We start from the raw sequence: 20,731 nt of genomic DNA, 5'->3' as shown, positions 1-20,731 counted from the left end.
TGAAATGTTTCGGTGGTAAAGTCATATTGTGCGCAGTGGTGGATGTTTTATTATTAGTGACACTTGGTGAAGCTGGATGCAGAAAGAGTGTGAGTGTCACCATTAGCAGTGAACTCACTAAATAGGCTCGGTGGCTTTTGTGGTTGTTTTTGCCCATAGAATACATCCAGCTGAGGGCACAGCATGGGAACTGCTTGAGGTGTTCGAGTTGCTCTGTAGTTATGTCACTATCTAGAGGTTGTAATCAGATTAAAGGATTAAAAGGCAAGAAAAAAATCTTGATCTCCACAGGTAATATCCAGGAAATTAATAAATTAAAACAGGAAATCCATAAATTAAAATGAAATAGACATATATTTTCTTTCACTTTCCTTTTTCTTTTTTCTTTTCTTTCTTTCATATCCAGAAGGTAACAGGAAGCTAATACTTAGTTGTTAAGTGGATCTGTTACTGAAATTAGCATCAAAACCTGGGCCTTAGCAGTCCTAAGAAGTCAGGTTTGGTCAGCTATTCTCAATAGTTCAGTTAAAGTCATAATTAGCATTGAGAAATTTGGGCTAGGAGGATGGCTTAATTGGCAAAGTTGTTACTGTACAGTTTAGATCATAGTACCCACATAGAAACCCTATATGTCAGCTCATGTGCCCCTGCAACTACAGTGCAGGGAGGGGAGCAATTGGTATGCAATTGGCTGATCTCTAGAACTTATTGGCCAGTCAGCTTAGGTTTAATGTCTTCAAAATTGGGTGTAATTAAGGTAGAGAGGGATTAAGAGGTCAGTCCAGTGTTGACTTCTGACCTCCACACGTGCTGTGACCTATGTGCGTGCACTTATACACATTGTATATACAATACTATTTTTTTTTTAAGATTTATTTATTATATGTAAGTACACATCAGACACACCAGAAGAGGGCATTGGATCTCATTGCAGATGGTTGTGAGCCACCAGGTGGTTGCTGGGATTTGAACTCAGGACCTCCAGAAGAGCAGTCAGTGCTCTTAACAGCTGAGCCATCTCTCCAGTCCCCACAATACTATTTCTTAATACTCAAACACACTCTTTTTTTTTTTTTAGATTTATTGATTGATTGATTGATTGATTTTACGTATGTGGGTATACTGTTACTGTCTTCAGACACACCAGAAGAGGGCATTGGATTCCATTACAGATGGTTGTGAGCTATCATGTGGTTGCTGGGAATTGAACTCGGGACCTCTGGAAGAGCAGTCAGTGCTCTTCACCGATGAGCCATCTCGCCAGCCCTCAAACACAGTCTTGTGCATGCATACAAATACATACATAAACACAAAGAAAGAGACACAGACAGAGATAGACAAACACAGACAGCTAGGTCTCTACCCAGGCCAGAGAATCTTCTCTTGACAGGAGTTTTCCTTTGATAGTCTTTATTGCTGCTCTTCCATGGCTACCCTGGGAAGAACAAAGAAGTCAAATGACACCCCCCCAAGTCTGCCTTCATGCTCCTAACGAGGGTTAAATTTAAGTTGAAGGCAAGACGTGTGCACAGATAGTTAAGCTATTCTGTCAAGATGCGGTCCCACCTGTCATCATCGGCTCTGTTCTTGTCTTACCCTTAAGGTGGTCGGACAAGTCAGAATTGTGTGGAGTAGTTTCTAGGAGATGACCCTCTGGCTGGTACCCGGGTGACTTTGTTTCTTTTTCTCAGCATGGGTCCTGGGGAATTCCATTTCCTTGGGGTTCAATGTATCAAGAGTCTGTTAGCCAAAGGGAGAGTCCTGGGTATCTCTGTAGAATGTTAGTAGGATAGGTACAGATTGCGGGTGATCATAGAGCTCAATCCAACTAGCTTCAGGCAAATAAAGCTAATAATGTTTAATTACAGTTTGTAGATGACCTTGACTGCCTTCAGGATTCAGCTGTCACCTACCCTGAGAGATAAATCTCTCCCTGGCCTTTTCCTAGTTATGTGTTCCTTGTACTGTTTGCTAAGCAGTTTTTATTAATAGCACCATGTCATATTGAAGGGTAGTTTTGGCTTTAACTCAACTTTCTCTTCTATCTCTCCAAGGCAAATATCTTTGTCTATGTATTATTGTTAATAAATCTTTTTTTTTTAAGTTTTTATTTTATATGCACTGGTGTTTTGCCTGCATATATGTCTGGATGAGGTTGTTAGATTTTGGAGTTACAGTTGTGAGCTGCCATGTGGGTGCTGGAATTTGAAACTGGGTCCTACCGGGAGGTGGTGGCGCACGCCTTTAATCCCAGCACTTGGGAGGCAGAGGCAGGTGGATTTCTGAGTTCGAGGCCAGCCAGGGCTACACAGAGAAACCCTGTCTCGAAAAACCAAAAAAAAAAAGAAAAAAAAAAAAAGAAAAAAAGAAACTGGGTCCTTTGGAAGAGGAGTTCGTGCTCTTAACTGCTAAGCTATCTCTCTAGCTCTGTCTGTGTATTCTTGACAAACAGAAAAATGCCTGCTTTCCTATAGTGGGTGACAAAGTTTGCTTGAGTGAGTGATCTGCATTTGTGGGTATTTAATTTAATCCCACCACACTGAGTTCCAAGCCAGCCAAGGCAACATAGTGAAACTCTGTCTCAAAAAAAAAAAAGACGCAAAACAAAAAAATAAGCAGAGACAAGGGAGTTTTATACAGCTTTAGTTTAAACTTATATTAGCTGGAATAACTTTCATGTTGATACAAATTAGTTAGTACTTGATATTTCAATTCTTTTAAACATCAAAAGAAATATGAGTTTTCTTCTTATAATTAAACTTAACATCTTACTTAATAAAAAGTGAGGTGGGGCTGGTGGGTGTTAGTTTAAAAATTAAGACATAAACTTCTTAAGGTGCGTATTAACTTAGCGTGGATCTTCTTTATTGAGTAGTGGTGAGGGAGCGGCGTGGAAGCTTGAGGCAAGACCTCATGTTGCTCATGTTGGCCTTTAGTTTTCTATCCATCTGAGGCTTGCTTGCCTTCCGACCTCTGGGTGCTGGGAACACAGGCATACATCACCACATACAACCTTAGATCCTTTGGAAGACTCGTAGCCTGAGACTGCCCAGCCATTCACTAGCTCCTGGACACAAATATTGTATATATGCAGCAAGTATGAAGGAAGATGGGAATACTGCCTTTTCCATTCTTTGGTGGAATATTGTCAGCTAATTGTACTGAGCCGCAGAATCTGTTCATCTGTGTTCTGAGAGAAGCAGTGAATCTTTTTGAGTTGCTGGTAGGAACAGTAGAGAATGAGCTCCCATGTTTGTCTCATTGCCTCACCCCTTGCTGAATAAATAGGCTGCAAATAAAAAGTGAGGTGGGGCTGGTGGGTGTTAGATGGCTCTGCAGGGGAAGGTGCTTGACCTGGGTGTGATACCTGGAACCTCTGTAAACATAGAACCAAAGAATGGACCCCACAACCTTGTGCTCTGGTCTTCACACACATGCTGGGGCACACACATGTCCACACCACAATAAATACAGGAAATATAAGTTATGAGCTCCGTGTACATTTTTACATTTTTAGAAGTTTGTATAGTTTTATTGCATGCTCCATCTTCAAATGTCATTTTGTTTGGCCTTATTTTTCTCTGATGTAGTTGTTACTAAACTGGATTTACCTTCCTAGCATCTGTTTCTGTTTTAGGCAGTGCTGATGCAGTCACGGGAACAGGTTTCAGAAGAGCTGGTGAGGTTACAGAAAGACAATGACAGTCTCCAGGGAAAGCATAGCTTGCATGTGTCATTACAGCTAGCAGAAGACTTCATTCTTCCAGATACTGTAGAGGTAATGTATTTCCACAACATCAAAAATACAAGCAAGTATACTTTTTAAAATGGTTTAAAGCTTCTTTAGAAAAATCTTTATTAATTTTATATGCCAAACAATTCTACTTTTAAAGATGTAATTCATCCTTTAGCATATTGATGGATAAATGCCAGTTTTAAAACTTTGTCTTTGAAATATTGTCTGCGTATGTAGTGCAGGCCAGCCTCAGACTCCATCCTGTCTCTGTCTCCCTAGTGCTGGTGTTACTGGTGTGTGCTGCCACACTCCCATTTTAGCATTTCCTTTACTGTAGAAAGAAACCTTCAGGGCTGGAAAAAACGGTTTAGTGACTAAGAACATTGGCTGCTTTTCCAGAGGATCTGGGTTTGATTTTTCTATACATCCAGTCCCAGGGGATTAGACACATCTGGCCTCCGCAGGTATCACCTATGTGTGTACTGAAACATGCAAGCAAAAACCCCATACACATAAAAGAAATCCAAACCAACCAACCAACCAACCAAATAAATAAAAGTCCCTCCTTTCCTTGTAGGGATTCCTTCTATTCCCTTTATTCTTAATCTAAGGAACTAATGATCTGCCTTCTATCTGTAAATATTTCCTTATACTCTTTTTTTATCTGCTTTGGCTTTTTTTTTTTTTTAACTTAGCATGTTTTCAAGATTCACCCATGTTGTAGCAAATATTGACTTTAATTGCTTTTTATAGCTGAATTATAATACTGTACTGTCTTGATGTTTTGTTTATTCATCTTTTGGTGGGCATTTAGGTACCAGTTAGGTACAGGATCTAGTAAGACCTGTTTTCATTTCTCCTAAATATATACTTAGTAGTATAGAGTTACTATGTCATATGAGAACATGGGTAATTTTGGAACTATGTAATTGTTTTATTTATTGAATTAGCATATATTAATTACACAACAGTAAGTTTCATTTGTGTTATTTTCATTCATGCATATAGTGTATATCAATCTGTTTTTTCCTATTTCATCTCTTAACCCCCACCTCTAAAATAGTCTTTAAAAAAAGTCTAGATTCTGCTGTATGAGAGATAACATACAGTATTTGTTTGTCTCACTAGCTTATTTTCCTTAATATGATGGATGGTCTCCATCAGTTTTCCTTTAAGTAACATAATTCTTCTTTGTGTACAGTGCCACATTTTTTTCTTGAATACCTACATAAAACCTTTGCAAGAATAATAATGTTGCAGTAAACAGGGTTTTTCTAGGGTTTGCTGGATTTGATTCCTCAGGGGCACACCCAGGTACAGAACAACTGGACTATTTGGAAGTTTTGGTTTTGGTGGGTTTTTTTTTTTTTTTAAGACAAGGTCTTACTTTATAGCCCTGGCTGGCCTGGAACTCACAATACAGACCAGGCTGGCCTGGAACTCACAATACAGACCAGGCTGGCCTGGAACTCATTATACAGACCAGGCTGGCCTGGAACTTACAAGAGATACTCTTGCCTCTGCCTTCAAAGTTAAGGACTGGGTAGCTATGTCTAACCTAAGTTTTACTTTTTTCTTTTTCTTTTTTTTTTTAAAGATTTATTTGTTTTATATATGTGAGTACACTGTTGCTGTCTTCAGACACACCAGAAGAGGGCATCAGATCCCATTACAGTTAGTTGTGAGCCACTATGTCATTGCTGGGAATTGAACTCAGGATCTCTGGAAGAGCAGTCAGTGTTCTTAACTGTTGAGCCATGTCTCCAGGCCCTAAGTTTTACTTTTGAAGAGCCTTTCTGTACTGTAATGTTTATAGTGGTTGAAGTAATTTACATTCTTAGCAACATTATTATAAGGGTTTGTTTTCCCTTATATCCATGTCCACATTTACTGTGGTGGGTTTTTGATCTTTTTTTTTTTTTTTGGTAACCCTTCTCACTGAGGTGAGATGAAACCTCAGTGTACTTTTGATTTGTATTTTCTTGATGGGTAAGGGTATTGAACATTGGTTTCTTCGGTTTTCTTTTGTATTTGCTTTCCATTTTCACTTCTTTGAAGAATAGATTTTTCCGATTTGTTGATTCAGTTATTTATTTTAAAGTGTGATTGTTTTGTGTATGTATTCGTATGTATTCTTTGCCTGTGTGTATTAATCATGCAATAGTTAGTTTTTCATTGCTAGGGCAAAATGCCTAACAACAGCAGCTTACTGGAGGGCAAGTTCACTTCGCCTGCAGTCTTTACCTGTCATGGCCAAGGACAGCAGGAACATGAGGCGGCTGGTCATAGTGCCCCTCAGCCAGGAAGCAGAGGGAGGGAAGGAGATGGAGCTGCTCTAGACACCTCGATACTTTACTCCAAGCACCCATTCTCTTCCGTGTTGGTGACTAAGTATTCAAACACACAAGCCTTTGGGGGACACTTCACATTCACAGCACATCCTGACTGTGTAGGAAATGTTTTATCCCTTTAGTTTGATGCCCATTTCCCATTGTCAGTTCTTACTTCCTGAGCCTTTGGAGCCACGTTAAGAAAACTGCTGATGTAGTTTGATTTTTTTTGTTTTGGTTTGGTTTTTTGTTTTGTTTTGTTTTGTTTTTGTTTTGTTTTTGTTTGTTTGTTTTTTTCGAGGCAGGGTTTCTCTGTGTAGCCCTGGCTGTCCTGGAACTCACTCTGTAGACCAGGCTGTCCTTGAACTCAGAAATCCGCCTGCCTCTGCCTCCTAAGTTCTGGGATTAAAGGTGTGTGCCACCACTGCCCAGCACTGATGTAGTTTTAAGCATTGCACTTCTGTATTTAGTGCTTCCAAATCCATTTTAGAATCCCACTTTTTCCTCCCGCCATGAAGAATGGAATTTTTATGGTGAGTGCATTGAGCCTTTAGCTAAATTTTAATAATATGTCAATTTTCAAAACATTAGTTCTACTAAGCCATTAAATGGTTTTCAGTTTTCTAATGTCTTCAATTTATTTCTCTGCTTTCCTTCTAGATTCACTGTAGAGGACTGGAGTTCTTTTTGGGTGATCCTGTTTGTTGTTTTACAGGATTATGAATAGAATTGTTTTCCTTATTATCTCTGTCTTAGTTTGCTGGTTATTGATACATAGAATATAGTTTTCCTATGTTAAGTTTTTACTTTCTGCGGTCTCATTGAAAGAGTGTATTGGTGTCTTTAGGGTCTTTCAAAGTATAGACTTATCATCTGCAAATAAGGGTACTTGGACTTCTTTTTATTCATCTGTCTTGCTTTATTGCTGGCTAAGCATTAAGCACTAGGCTGAGTGCTAGTAAGAGTGGATACCCTTGTCTCATCCTGACGTTACATGAATGCTTTCAGTTGTCTTTTCATGTGCTATGGCTTGGCTTGTGGTTTATCATAAAATGGTGTGGAGAAGTGTGATCATTCTGTTGGAGTGTGGAGAAGTGTGATCATTCTGTTGGAGTGTGGAGAAGTGTGATCGTTCTTCTGTTGGAGTGTGGAGAAGTGTGATCGTTCTTCTGTTGGAGTGTGGAGAAGTGTGATCGTTCTGTTGGAGTGTGGAGAAGTGTGATCATTCTGTTGGAGTGTACATATTTAGATGTAAATGTGTGTATACGTGTGGAGGCCTGAGGTAGATGGCAGGTTAACTTCCTTAATCTCTCCTGTTCTTTTGGGACAGGGTTCTTTACTGAACCTAGAGCTTACCAATTTGGGTAGAATGGTTGGCCAGCGAGCCTTGAGGACCCTCCTGTATCTGTTTCCCTAGCACTGGAACATAAACCTTCACCACAAAGCTGGCTTTTAGCTGGGTTCTGGGATGGAAATGCTGGCCCGTGCTTATGTAGCATGTTTTACTAACTGGGCTGTCTTCCCAGCCCCGTGTTCCTGCTTTATATACAAGGGATGTGTGTGGTGAAAGTGTGTTGAATTTTGTTAAACATCCTTTCTGCATCTATTGAGACAATCTTTAGTTCTCTTCATATGCTATATTATATCTAATTGATTCACATATGTTGTTGAATAATCTTTTTAAGTTTTGTTTAATTTTATTTGTGTGTGTGTGTGTGTGTGTGTGTGTGTGTGTGTGTGTGTGTGTTACTTGCATGTTTTTGTACCACAGCAGTGCTAGGAATCAAACCTGGTCCTTTACAAGAGCAACAAGTGCTCTTAACCACTTAGCCATCTCTCTTCTAGCCTTTTGTATTTTATGAGAATTTTTACATTTTTGTATCAGCATAATTGATCTATAGTTCCTTCCTTCCTTCCTTCCTTCCTTCCTTCCTTCCTTCCTTCCTTCCTTCCTTTCCTCCCTTCCTCCCTCCTTCCCTCCCTCCCTCCTTCCCTCCCTCCCTCACTCACTCACTCACTCACTCCCTCCCTCCTCTTTCCTTCCTTTACCTGGTTTTAGTGTCAGGTAATAGTGATTTTATAGACCATGTTTGGAAGGTTCCTTCCCCACTGTTGTATAGTTTGTGGAGCATTGTTATTTTTCTTGTGGGTCTGGTAGAATTCTGCAATGACTGTCTAATCCTGACCTTTCCTCTGGAAGATTTTCTGACCTCAGTGTTTATAACAGATCTGCTGGAGTTGCGTTTGTTGGTTTAATTTGGGTATGTCCTATGCCTCCTTAATTTATCCCTCTCATCCAGACTTTAACTTTAATTTAAGTTAAAGACTTTCTTTTGTGGTCTTCTGGATATAAGTAGTGTCTGTTGTAATATCTCCTTTCATCTCTAATTCTATAATTTGAGTGATTCATCCCCTAGGATTACTTTAGGTAAATGTTTGCCAATCCTATTTTTTTCTTCCTTCGTGTCTTTTTTTTTTGCATTCATTCATTTATTCATTTATGAGACAAGGTCTTTCTGTGTACCACTAGCTGTCTTGGAACTCACTATGTAGGCTAGGGTGGCCTCAAAATACAGAGCTCTGCCTGCCTCTTCTTCCCAAGTACTGGGATTAAAAGTGTGTGCAAACATTGCTCAGATTCTTATTTCTCTTTTCAAAAAACAGATTCTATTTTATTGCTTTTTTATATTTTCTTTTCTTCCTTTTAATGATTTATTTATTTTATACATGAGTGCTCTATCTGCATGTACATGTGCTCATCAGAAGAAGGCATCAGATCCCATTACAGTTGGTTGTGAGCCCCATGTGGTTGCTGGGAATTGAACTCTGGTCCTCTGGAAGAGCAGTCAGTGCTCTTAACTGCTGAGCCATCTCTCCAGCCTCCTTGTATTTTCTTTTAGTCTCCATTTATTAATTTCCACCTTGATGTATTTCTTTGCATCTACTAATCTCAGGCTTGGTTGGGGGGAAGAATATATACTATGGCTGCTGGATAGAGTATTCTGGAGATGTCTGGTATGTCTGTGTGATTGTAGTATAAGTTAAGTGTTGGTTTGTACTTTTGCCTTGGTGACCTGTTGATGAAGAGTGGGGAGTGAGATCACCTGCTGTTGCTGTGTCTGAGCTTCTGTGTCCTCCTGCATTTCTGTTTCATGATACTCAGTGCACCGTTGTTTGTCACACACAGTTGTTACATATTTGGGGGAACATTCTCCACCCCAAACCTTACTTAACTATGTGGATTTTTTTAAAAGATGGGTTTCACTAATAGCCCTGGTTGGCCACTTTACCCAGTTTCCTGAAGTGTGTGGATTGATTCTAGGGCCTTGTGTGTACTAGGAAGGTGCTTTGCTGCTGACTGATATCCTCAGGTTTATTTTTTATGTGTTGTATTTGTTAATTTTGTGTGTGTGTGTGTGTGTGTGTGTGTGTGTGTGCGCGCGCGCGTGCGCGCGCACTCGTTGATGTGTATGGTTTTTTGAGACAGTTTCTCTGTGTAGCCCTGGCCATCCTAAAACTTGCTCTGCAAACCAGCTTGGCCCTTTAATTTATATAGAGATCCACCTGCCTCTGTTCCCAGATGCTGGGATTAAAGGTGTGTGATACTACTGCCCGGTTCTTAATTTATTTTTGCTTTTTCTTTTTTAATTTACTTAATTTATGTGCATTGTAGTTTTTCCTACATGTGTGTGTGAGGGTGTTGGGTCCTCTGGAACTGGAGTTACAGACAGTTGTGAGCTGACATGTGTGTGCTGGGAATTGAACCTGGTTCCCCTGGAAGCCAGTGCTCTTAACTGCTGAGCCATCTCTCTAGTCCTGTTTTTGTTTGCAAGACAGGGTTTCCTCTGTGTACTACTGGGTGTCTTAGAACTTGCTCTGTAGAGCAGGCTATCCCCAAACTTAGCGGTCTGCTTGCCTCAGTCTACTGAGTGTCGGGGTTAAAGGAGTGAGCTGATACACCTGGCCTTTTTTTTTTTTAAAAAACTTCTTTATTTGCTTATTCCCCCCCTCCCCGCCCCCCAAAGATAGGGCCTTACTATGTAGCCCTGGCTGTCCTGGAACTTATAATGTAGACCAGGCTAGGCTATAACTCACAGAGATCCATCTGCTTCTTTCTGCCTCCCAAGTGCTATGAGTAAAGGTGTGCACCACTACACCTGGCTCTTCATTAACTGATTTTTTTTGTTTGTTAGTTTGTTTTTTGGATTTGGTTTTTTTGAGATAGGGTTTCTCTGTATAGCCCTGGCTGTCCTGGAACTCACTCTGTAGACCAGGCTGGCCTCGAACTCAGAAATCCGCCTGCCTCTGCCTCCCAGAGTGCTGGGATTACAGGCGTGCACCGCCGCCGCCACCACCACCCAGCTCATTAACTAATTTTTAAAGATTTTAATTTTGTGTGCCTGTCATGTTTGTGGCTTTGAGGAAGCCAGAAGAGGGCATTGTATTGACTGGAACTAGAGTTGCAGGCACTCAAGCTGTGGGTGCTGGGAACTGAGCTCAGACCTGATACGGGCGATGTACATGCTCTTAGCCTCTCAGTGTCTCTCCAGGCCCTTTGGCTTGAAATCTGATTTGTCCCCCCATCCCCACCCCCCAAAAGTAGTTGGGATTAAAGGGTGCACTACCATGCCTAGTCTTTTGATTTTAAAAGATGACTTTGCTGGATTTGTAATCTTGGTTGGAAGTTATTTGAAATATATCAGCCCTGCTCTCCCAGCCTTTGTGGTTTCTGTTGAGATGACTGCTGTTACTCTGGTAGGTTTGCCTTTGTAAGTCGGCACTTCCCTCCTGAGGGGCCTGGCTTGGGGCTGTGGACTGTTTCTTGTCTCTGCTTTGGCTTTCTCACTGTCCTGTTCCCCCCACCCCACCACCACCACCCCCTTTAATCCCAGATGCCTTTCCTTTTTATTTTGGAACATGGTCTGTTACTTGTTACCCTTCTCCTCATCTCCCCCAGCTGATTGGAGGAAGATTCTATTTCACCAGTTTACACTAGAACAATTAAACTGCTACGTTTTGTTCCCTTAGAACAAGGTCTATGATTTTGTCCTGTAGGACCAGATGTAGAATAAGCCATATGCTTAGGTTCACCAGGTTGATTCTTTGTGATGCTTGCTTTTGTAGATAGAATTTAAAGAGTTATGTTATATTCATCTATTTTCTGAATGTAAAGATGGAATTTGTTTTGCCACTTGAAGTCTGCTTTGGTAGGGAAATTACCCTCTTAACTCTGTCCAAATGTTACAACTATGTAATTACAAATCTTTCAATATGAAAAGAAAATACCTTTTTAGGTTTATGATCCTCAAACTCAATGTTGCCTAAGTAGAAATGAGATTTCTTAGACCAATTTTCAAAACAAAATAAGAGAATTTTACTTGTGAGGCCCTTTTCCTTTATTTTGTAGAAAGAAAATCAGGGCTGGTGAGATGTCTCAGTTGCTAAAGGGTGCCTGCTGCAGAGGCTGCCAGACAGAGTCAGTCCCTAGGACTCCTTTGCAGGAAGAGGATGGTCTTCACACAGCCATATGCCAGGGCCTGCCTCTCACTCACATGTGCAGAAATAAAATAGTAAATGAAAACTGTTACTGCTTTAAAAATTAGATATGAGCTGGTTATAGTGGCTTGGCTCTGTAATCTCAACACTTTAGGTGGCTGAGGCAGGAGGATTGGGTTATGTTTGAGGCCAGCCAGTTCTACTTGTAAGCTCTAGGCCAGCCTGCCCTACACAGTGAGACTCTTGTCTCAAATGAAAAAATCAAATATAATATAAATTTATCTTTTTATAAGTAAGTTTCTTATAGTCCTACCTAATTTTTTCTGTGTACACATTAACATTACTAGTAGTAGTTTTTGTTGTTGTTTTACTTTTAAAGACACAGTTGTTTATCTTGCCCACTGCTATGGTCTAGCCCAGACCCAGCCCTCTTAGGAAAGATCTTGCCCCTTTCTTAACTGGTAATTGATGATACAGAAAGTTTGGGAAACTGTGGCTTTGCCATGATTTTTAAATAACTTTACTACCACCTTCACCTCTGATAAAACTTTCCTTTTTGGTTGGAAATAGCTGTTTGCTCTGTTAGCTAGAGAATCTTTATTCCTAGATTTAGAAGCTCTCTAAGATGAGTGTGGCGGTGCTTGCCTGCAGTCCCTACACTCTAGAGACTGAAGCAAGAGGTTTGTGAATCTGAAGCCAGATGGGCTGTGTAGGGAGTCCCAGGCCAGCCTGGGTAACATAGGTAAGCCCCACCCCAAAACACTAGGTAAATGTATTCACTTAGAAAACTGTGGGGGTGCCAGTTTGGTTGGTTTTCTGTAGGATATGATTACGATTTCTAAAAGATTGAACTTTGGGAGGAAAAAGCCATATATGATGGCATATTCCTGTAATCTCAGCACTTGGGAGGCAGAAGCAGGTGGGTCTCTGTAAGTTTGAGGCCAGCCTTTCGCAACAAAACAAAAATGAAGAAAAAAAAAGCTTGCTGCCTTTCTTTTCAGGGTGTGTGTGTGTGTGTGTGTGTGTGTGTGGTCATTACTTACTTGACATAGTACTTTGACTAAAGAGATTTAGCATTTGAATATGCGAATAGGTAAGTTAAATGTATTTTATCTTGAGTTTATACTTGTTCCTGAGTTTTTTATCTTTTTGATCTTTATGAAGGTACTCTTCCTAGTGAATTTCATAAGAAAATTGCATAACATTTTATTTTTCCTGCTCATAAAACATCTTTGAGGGGACAATGAAGCTCACGTCATAGCTTTTGGCCATGGTGAATGTGGCTCTGCAAAGGTACCAGCTGTCAGAGCACTGTGCTCATGGACGCTCACAGTCTGTGTACCTGCATCATTTGAAACGGAAGTCTTCATCTTCTCCCACCTTCACAGATCCAGTAACCTCTTATTTACTGAATCCAGGTGCTTCGTGAACTGGTTCTAAAATATCGTGAGGACATTGTTCATGTGCGGACAGCGGCAGACCACATGGAAGAGAAGCTGAAGGCTGAAATACTTTTCCTAAAAGAGCAAATTCAAGCGGAACAGTGTTTAAAAGAAAACCTCGAAGAGACACTACAGCTGGAAATAGAAAACTGCAAGGAGGAAATAGGTGAGAAAAAGTGTTGGCTGGGGCTGGGGCTGGGGCTGGGGCTGGGGCTGGGGCTCTGCTGGTGCAGCGCTTACCCAGGAGGGAGCAGAAGCATCAGAGGCCAGGACTCCAGGAGATCTGTCTCAAAAAGGGAGCTTGACAAGCAAGAGTGAAGAATTGGTAAATAACACTGTTTGAGACTAATGCATTATTATCATGGATGTAGAAAGCAGAAGTATAAAAGAACACCTGTCCTGGAAAGGCTTGATCTAGCATTGTAGGGGAGTACCAGGACAGAGAAAAAGGAGGGAGGTGATTGGAGAATGGGTGGAGAAAAGAAGGCTTATGGGACATATGGGGAGGGGGGAACTGGGAAAGGGGAAATCATTTGGAATATAAACAAAAAATATAGAAAAAAAATTAAAAAAAAAAAAAAAAAGAACACCTGTCCTGGGTACAGTAATTGTGAAAGCCCTAAATCCTTTTATGGGCTTTGATGGTAATGGAGCCAAAGGCCATGGGTAACAGGGTCAGACAGACAGCATTTCTTTCTAGAACTTTATCGCTAACAGCATTGCTTTCCTACAGTTAGATATGGTTTAATTTAGGTTGGAACACAATATGCATGTGTACTTGGCCTTTCCCTGAGCTTGATTATAATGTCAGTTCTCTGGGGTAGTTTGAGAGAGAACACTTTTCTCCCTGTATCTCTGACTCTTTGGGGACATTTTAAGGAAAAAAAATAATTGCTAATATTTCTCCCTTTTGTCCTAGCTTCCATTTCTAGTCTAAAAGCTGAATTAGAAAGAATAAAAGTTGAAAAGGGACAGGTGAGTCACAAGTTTAAATTTAATTCTGTCAACACTCAGTGTTACCTATTCAATCCTGTGCCAGAATGAAGAAGTGAAGGTAGCTGAGGCCTCAGGCCTGCTTTTGAGAGCCGCCTTCTTAGTGGGAACGCTGGGGCGTGGTCGGTAGACTGCCGCACTCCAAGTGTGCATACACTGTTGCCCACAGGGCATGCTATTTCTCAATTCCTGGCCTCAGTGTCCTTGACCCAACAGACCTTTACTCCCTTGCTGCCCTGCTTCTCTCACTGGCTGTGCCTTGCTTCTCGTTCTTTGACTCCAGTGTCTGTGTCTCACTTGAGTGCCTCTTGTAGCTCCCTAACCTGGAGCAGCTGCTTCCTGGCTGTGCCTCCCTCCCTCCCAAGGCTCGCTGCTGGGCTCTTTAGTTGGCTTCCAACTCACAGTCTGCTCTTGCTGTCCTCACGCAGCTACTGCTCAGTTCTGGATTAGGCCTGTTATTTCTTTTTCTTTTTTTCTTTTTCTTTTCTTTTCGGATTTATTTATAAGAGCACACTGTAGCTGTCTTCAGACACACCAGAAGAAGGCATTGGATCCCATTACAGATGGTTGTGAGCTACCATGTGGTTGCTGGGAATTGAACTCAGGACCTCTGGAAGAGCAGTCAGTGCTCTTCACTGCTGAGCCATCTCTTGAGCCCTAGGCCTGTTATTTCAAAAAGTCAATGCTACCAGAATTGGTGGCATCTCATGCCCTTGCTGTCATGGGCTCCAGTACTCCTAGACAATCTTTCATTTGTTCTAAGATTTGTCTTTCGGTCTTCACAATGACTTTCAGTCACTGTCATCTCAGTACCCTCACTGCTTAGTCATTACACAGGCCACTTGGAGTCCCAGATTCCCCAGTGACATGCTCTCCTAGTTTATTATCAGTCGTATCTTTGACATAAAATGATGGCTTGTCTCTCACCATAGTGTAACACTGGCAGTACCTTGACTGACCACCCCTCTACCCACCCCACCCCGCCCCCCGCCCCATGTTTTCTAGCTTTTAATGGCTATCTCTTGATTGATCTTTCATCCCACTGTATAAAACATTGCCCAGCCGTTTCCCTTTAAGAGGGAAGAATTGAGATGAGTGTGGTGATACATCTGTAAGCCTAGCACTCAAGGAGCTGAGGATTCGAATTTGGGGCCAGCCTGGGCACATAGGAAGACTGCCTTTCCAAATGAAGAACAAACAACAGAGTCTCCTTGCATTATGCTTCTCTAGGAAGTCATTAGTTTTCCAAGGTTCTTGAAAGAGTTCTGCCTCCCACCTGACCTCCCAGGCACTTCTCTGCCACAGGCAGCCTGCTCTCCCCTTTACTTCTGTAGAGGTTTCTTTAGATCACACTGCAGAGAAGAGCTGCACGCAGGCCTGGAGGGTGTAGCTCAGTGGAAGAGTGCTTTCTTAGCAGTGAGAAGAAAGTGCCAGGCTTAGAGGCATCACGCTCCACCTGGCACTGTCAGTCTGCGTTCAGACTTCACTTTGTTTTGGTGGTTCTTGGAATTGAAATCATTTGTGTTCTAGGCAGGTGCAGTACTGTCCCGTTGAGCTACTCCTCCAGCTCTGAGGTGTCCCCTCTCTGCCTGTTCTCACATCTTGACCGGAGCCTGCTCCAGTTCATCTCTGTGTTGAAGCCAGCCTGTTTCAATCTTTTTGGCGTCTTCAGCACTTCCCTTCAACTAGGAGGACAAGTCTACAGTCTTAGTGCAGAGATCTCTCACCTCTGGCTTCTCAAGATTCCACAGCCACCACCGCTGCAGGGAGTCAGAGCACCATCCTTGGGCAGGGCAGACATTCTGTTTTTGGAACATTTCTTTACGTTCTTTACCTTGTCACCCTTTCCTTCCCCTGTGAAAATGTTAATCCATGATGGCAGTACAAAGAGAAGACACAGGAGAACCACAGGTTTGCTTAGGTTAGAGAGCTCAAGACCAGCTCAGAACCAGCCTGAACAAAAAACCCTGTTTGAGAAGAAGTTGGGGATGGAGACAAGTGACCACACGCTTGCTAGCCTCTGACCCTGGGTTCAGTTCCCGAACTAAATGCAAAAGTCACTCATCATCTCTTCTAGAAAATGCTGTCCAGTGTTTCTCCCTGAGTAAATACTGCTGCCTTTCTGTTGATGTGCATTAATTTCCATGTCTGCTTGTCCTGATTTCTCAGTTTCAGGCTTTAGAATTAGAATATGGTAGGTGCCTAATAAATAGGTAAAGGCCAGGTCTGGAGGGACAAGAATCTACATTGTGAAGCTTGAGAAGACCATTCCAGGCACAGCCTGACTTTGGGCATGGTAGTCTAGGTCACAGATAGCTCTAGAAAGCACTCTGTGGCCTTCAGCATTTCTAGGAGTTTCAGTTTTCCCTTTTGATTTCACAGTTGGAATCTACATTAAGAGAGAAGTCGCAACAACTTGAGAGTCTCCAAGAAATAAAAGTTAATTTAGAGGAACAGTTAAAGAAAGAAACTGCTGCTAAGGTAATTATGTTTGTTGGTCATTTAATTTAAAAAATGAGACTAAGGCATGACAGCATACACCTAATTAATCCCAGCACCAGTGAGGCAGAGGCAGAGGCAGATAGATCTTTGTGAGTTCAAGGCCAGCCTGGTTTACATAGTGAGAGCTTCTTAAGTAAACAAACATGGAGGCTAGAGAGCTGGCTTAATGGTTAAGAACACTGTTTGCTCTTGGACGACCTGGGTTCAGTCCCTAGCACAAACATATTATGTTTACAACCATCTTTTTAATTCTAGTCACGGGGAGAGCCCGTGCTTCTCCTTGCCTCCAGGGCATTGCAGGTATATGGGACACAGACCTATGTGTACATAAAACACCCATAGTTTTTTAAAAATTAAAAAATTAAAAATGCAGGAATTCAGCATATCTATTAAAAAAAAAAACCAAAACTTTGCTGTTTGTAGTTATATTCTGAACGCTGGTTTTATTGACAACTTGTAAAAAGAAAATGGATTTAATGTACCTAGAGTTGGGTTAAGTTTACCCTCTGCCAATGTTGCAGGCTTGGGTCATACATAGGCTTTACTGGTTTCAATTAGTAGTTGATTAGAAATTTCAACCCACAGCTATAGCGATAGCTCAGTGATTGTGAGCACTGGACTATGTTTAGTTCCTAGCATGATTATGGCGGCTCATGTAGCTCAGGCAACTCCAGTTCCAGATTTGGCAGACTTTCCTATCACACACATTGTGCACATACACATATGCAAATAATCACTTACACATACAAAATAAGATTGAGCCTAACTCGGACAGTGCTGTGTTGGAAATATTGCTCTGAGTTGTGCTGGGTGATGCGTCTACCTGCAGCTCCTGTTACTGGAGACCAAGGCAGGAGGCTTGCTAGTTCAAAGGTCTTAAAAAGACTACCAAGTAGCTTAACACCAGCTTTGATCTTGTCTAAAAATAAAAAGTAAAAACAATTTTATTTGAAAAGGTAAGGTGGGAGCTGGGACTATATAGCTCCGTGGTAGACTGCTTGCCTAGCATGCATGAGGCCCTAGGTTCAATCCCCAGTGATTGAAGGAGGAGGGGTTGCTTTGAAAATATTACCCCATTCCATCCCTATATCAAATGATAAGATTACATTGAAGCAGATTTACAGATTATTTTGGTTGAGTCTGGATAGAATAAAAATACTTGTGGCTGATGATGGAGGGACATTGCCTAGACACGGACTTAATGAGTTGAGTTAGTGGTAGTCAGTACATTGTTTTTAGAGAGTTTCCCATAATTTTCAGTAGGAAGGCTGGAGATAGTTGTGGCCCATATTACTGAGGTGTTAATGTCAAAGGAAATAGCTCTTTAAACATTGTGTTGATGTGACAGCTGTTATCTTGGGATCAAAGGCAGAGCACTTTGAATACATTTCTTATCCTGGCTTTCATACCTAGAGCAAGTAACCCATCCAACTGGTACCCTGCCCTATGGAAAGAAAGAACGGGTGGTGGTGGGGGTGGAGCAGCAGGTAAAGAGTTCTTGCTGCCAAGCTTGCTAACTGGAGTTTGATCTATGGGACCCATATAATGGGAGAAGAGAACCAACTCCTATGGTTGTCCTCCTGACGACCTCCTGTGAGTGCTTTCCTCTCCACACACTGCAGATGTAAAAGATGTTGGGTGTGAGGGAAAGCTGAGCTGGTCCCGTGCTTGCCTCGCATGCAGCTGTCCCTGGGGTTTGATGCCCCCACTGCAGAAAACTGGTGTGTTGGCACAAGCTGTAATCCCAGAAGGGAGGCAAGTGGATCAGAAATTCAAGATCATTCTTAGCTACTGTAGAGCAAGTTCAGGGCTTGTTTGGGCTAGAGAGACCCTTAACAAAAACAAAACAGAACAAAAAAACAAAAACAAAGATGGATACCAGTGAGCAGCTAGATGTGCTTGCTGCCAAGCCTAAGCTCAATCCCTGGGCACGCATGGTAGGAGAGTTGACTCCTGCACCTTGTCCTGTGGCTGCTCCTTGTGTGCTCTAGCACGCACCCTCCCACCATCAGTAGAAAAATAAAGTTAAAGATTAATGGAATATGGAGGTATCATTCAGGTTTCTGCTCTAGTAGTAGGAAGAGTTGGGGTTATGCTTGGTAGTATAGAGTTCTTGCCAACCACAAAGCTATGGTCCTGGGTTCAGTCCTTAGTACAGAAAATAAAGAAAAATTACAGCTTCTATATAGCGAGTAGTTAAAGTTCCTAAGAAAGCTAGAGAGGTGTAGTGGCTCTTCAGTGTCATTAATCTTCACTCAAAACTTATTTTTTTAGGCTACTGTTGAACAGCTCATGTTTGAAGAGAAGAACAAAGCTCAGAGGTTGCAGACAGAATTAGATGTCAGTGAACAAGTCCAGAGAGATTTTGTAAAACTTTCTCAGACTCTTCAGGTGAGGCATTTGGCGAACCACGGTGGCCCTCTGAGGGTGAGGGCACCAGGGTAGCTGAAGGACTCTGATTATCTCTCTCCCTACCTCAAATCTTTGCATGATCAATAAGCCAGAAACTTGGGTCTCTTCCACAGACTTGGTCCCCTTCTCCTTTCCCTCTACCTTCAACCTTATCATCAGGTTGAGGGGTACTGTGTTATATAGATTAATTTGGTGGATTTTTAAAGTATTTTTTCTGTCTTCTTCTTTCCTTTGAAGAGTCATATCTGGTGAATTGCTCTGCTGCATGTCAACCAAATAGTCCGAGTAGAGGGCACATAGGGAGGGAGGGCGTTGTCTCCGCGCTCAGCTCTTCATTGTTTTCTCCAGGTGCAGTTGGAGAGGATCCGGCAAGCAGACTCCTTGGAGAGGATCCGGGCAATTCTGAATGACACCAAACTGACAGACATTAACCAGCTCCCTGAGACATGACACCCTGATAGCAGGATTCTAACCTGCATTTGGGGTTTTTAACTCATCTTTAGAATAACATTAATTATTATTTAACTCTTAACGGAAGAAGTCACAGCAAAGGAAGACTGGAGAAATGCAATTCTGGAGGGAGAAGGCTGCTGTGTGCAGGGACAGCCAACACATGTTCAAAGGGAACACTAATGAGACACTGGACTCGATCCCAACAGGTGTGGGATCAGATTTGGTGCCAGAAAAGTGCTGTTTCCTTGCCTGCTTTCTCCAACATGGATTCTGGAACATATTCCCTGACATGAAAGCAACTTTCCAATAGTGTTTGGATTACGTTTTCTGTTCATACAAACTGGGAGAGAAGTTTCTTTTTTCTGTTGTCTAGGGCTCATCAGTAGCAGTGTTCAGCTAGCAGAAAGGTGTAGTGTGCTATATGAGTATTTTATATTAAAATATGAAGCGTGAGAGCAGGCCATCGTCTATTGATTGTATATCCCTTGCTCAGTGCATTTTGTTTCCTTTTTACCATTTTATCTTCTATTGGAAGACCTTAAATGCTACTGAAACTTGCCTGAGAACTATAGGGCCATGGCAAACAAAAGCAATTAAAATTAGGAGAATCTGAATATTTGGCTGAGGCCATATATATATTGGAAGTTGAATTTATAGAAAAAAGCACAAACAACCTTGAAAGCACTTTGTCTGTACACCGTGATGAACTTCCCGGGCCCAAAGGTACCAGGGCAAAAAACTGGCACCATCTACCCTTTCAAAGTGTTTTAGTTACTGGATCAGTGGTAAAAATATTAATAAAACAAGCTATCTCTGACATCTAGTACACATGTATAAGTCTGCTCACTTTTAGCCTGCCTCAGAGGCACACTATTTATTTTTTAAAGTCACATTTAGAATGGCGATGGTTTACAGATCTTTGTCTTTTTGTTTTACAGTTTAGACCTAAGGTGTAAGCAACTATGCTTACAGCGAAGCTGGGAAACTTACTGGTTTAGAATCTGTTTCACCCTTTCCAAGAGTTGAGATTGCTTTCCTATTTGGAGAAACAGCCAGTGGAACAGGCTGTTGAGGACAGACAGCTTTATGAAGTGGTGCAGAAATCAGAAGTGTGTTCATGTACTAGCTGCAGGCTACCCTGGGAGTAGCCAGTGGACAGCTAACTATGCTATTTAACTCGTGTGGTTTGAAAGTAAAAATGTGTTCAAGTAATATTTGTGAGTGGTGTTGGCTTACAGCTGGTACCCAAAGGAACATTATGGGAATGAGTAAACTAGACTCTTCTGGTTTAACTACCATCAATTCATAGCATAAATGGACTTTGTTAGTAATAAGTCATTATGAATTTGCCCTTGAGATCTTTGCTA

The 20,731-nt window shown here is 41.6% G+C and overlaps 1 protein-coding gene across 2 annotated transcripts in view; it reads left to right on the top strand.

Annotated features, from left to right (window-relative positions):
• Rabep1 (rabaptin, RAB GTPase binding effector protein 1) overlaps nt 1-20,576 on the top strand; it is a 102,685-nt gene extending 82,109 nt beyond the window's left edge. For both annotated transcript variants that reach the window (XM_052196655.1, XM_052196654.1), the window contains 6 exons: nt 3,638-3,778; nt 12,981-13,170; nt 13,924-13,979; nt 16,380-16,478; nt 18,774-18,890; nt 19,260-20,576. In XM_052196655.1, the coding sequence (XP_052052615.1) occupies nt 3,638-3,778; nt 12,981-13,170; nt 13,924-13,979; nt 16,380-16,478; nt 18,774-18,890; nt 19,260-19,361 (705 nt within the window). In that variant the 3' untranslated portion in view covers nt 19,362-20,576. The remainder of the gene's footprint in view (nt 1-3,637; nt 3,779-12,980; nt 13,171-13,923; nt 13,980-16,379; nt 16,479-18,773; nt 18,891-19,259) is intronic.
• The last annotated feature ends 155 nt before the right edge of the window (nt 20,577-20,731 follow it).

Source organism: Apodemus sylvaticus, chromosome 10 (assembly GCF_947179515.1).
Source record: "Apodemus sylvaticus chromosome 10, mApoSyl1.1, whole genome shotgun sequence".
In the NCBI taxonomy this organism is placed as follows: Eukaryota; Metazoa; Chordata; class Mammalia; order Rodentia; family Muridae; genus Apodemus; species Apodemus sylvaticus.
This window is presented reverse-complemented; position numbering and strand designations above follow the sequence as displayed.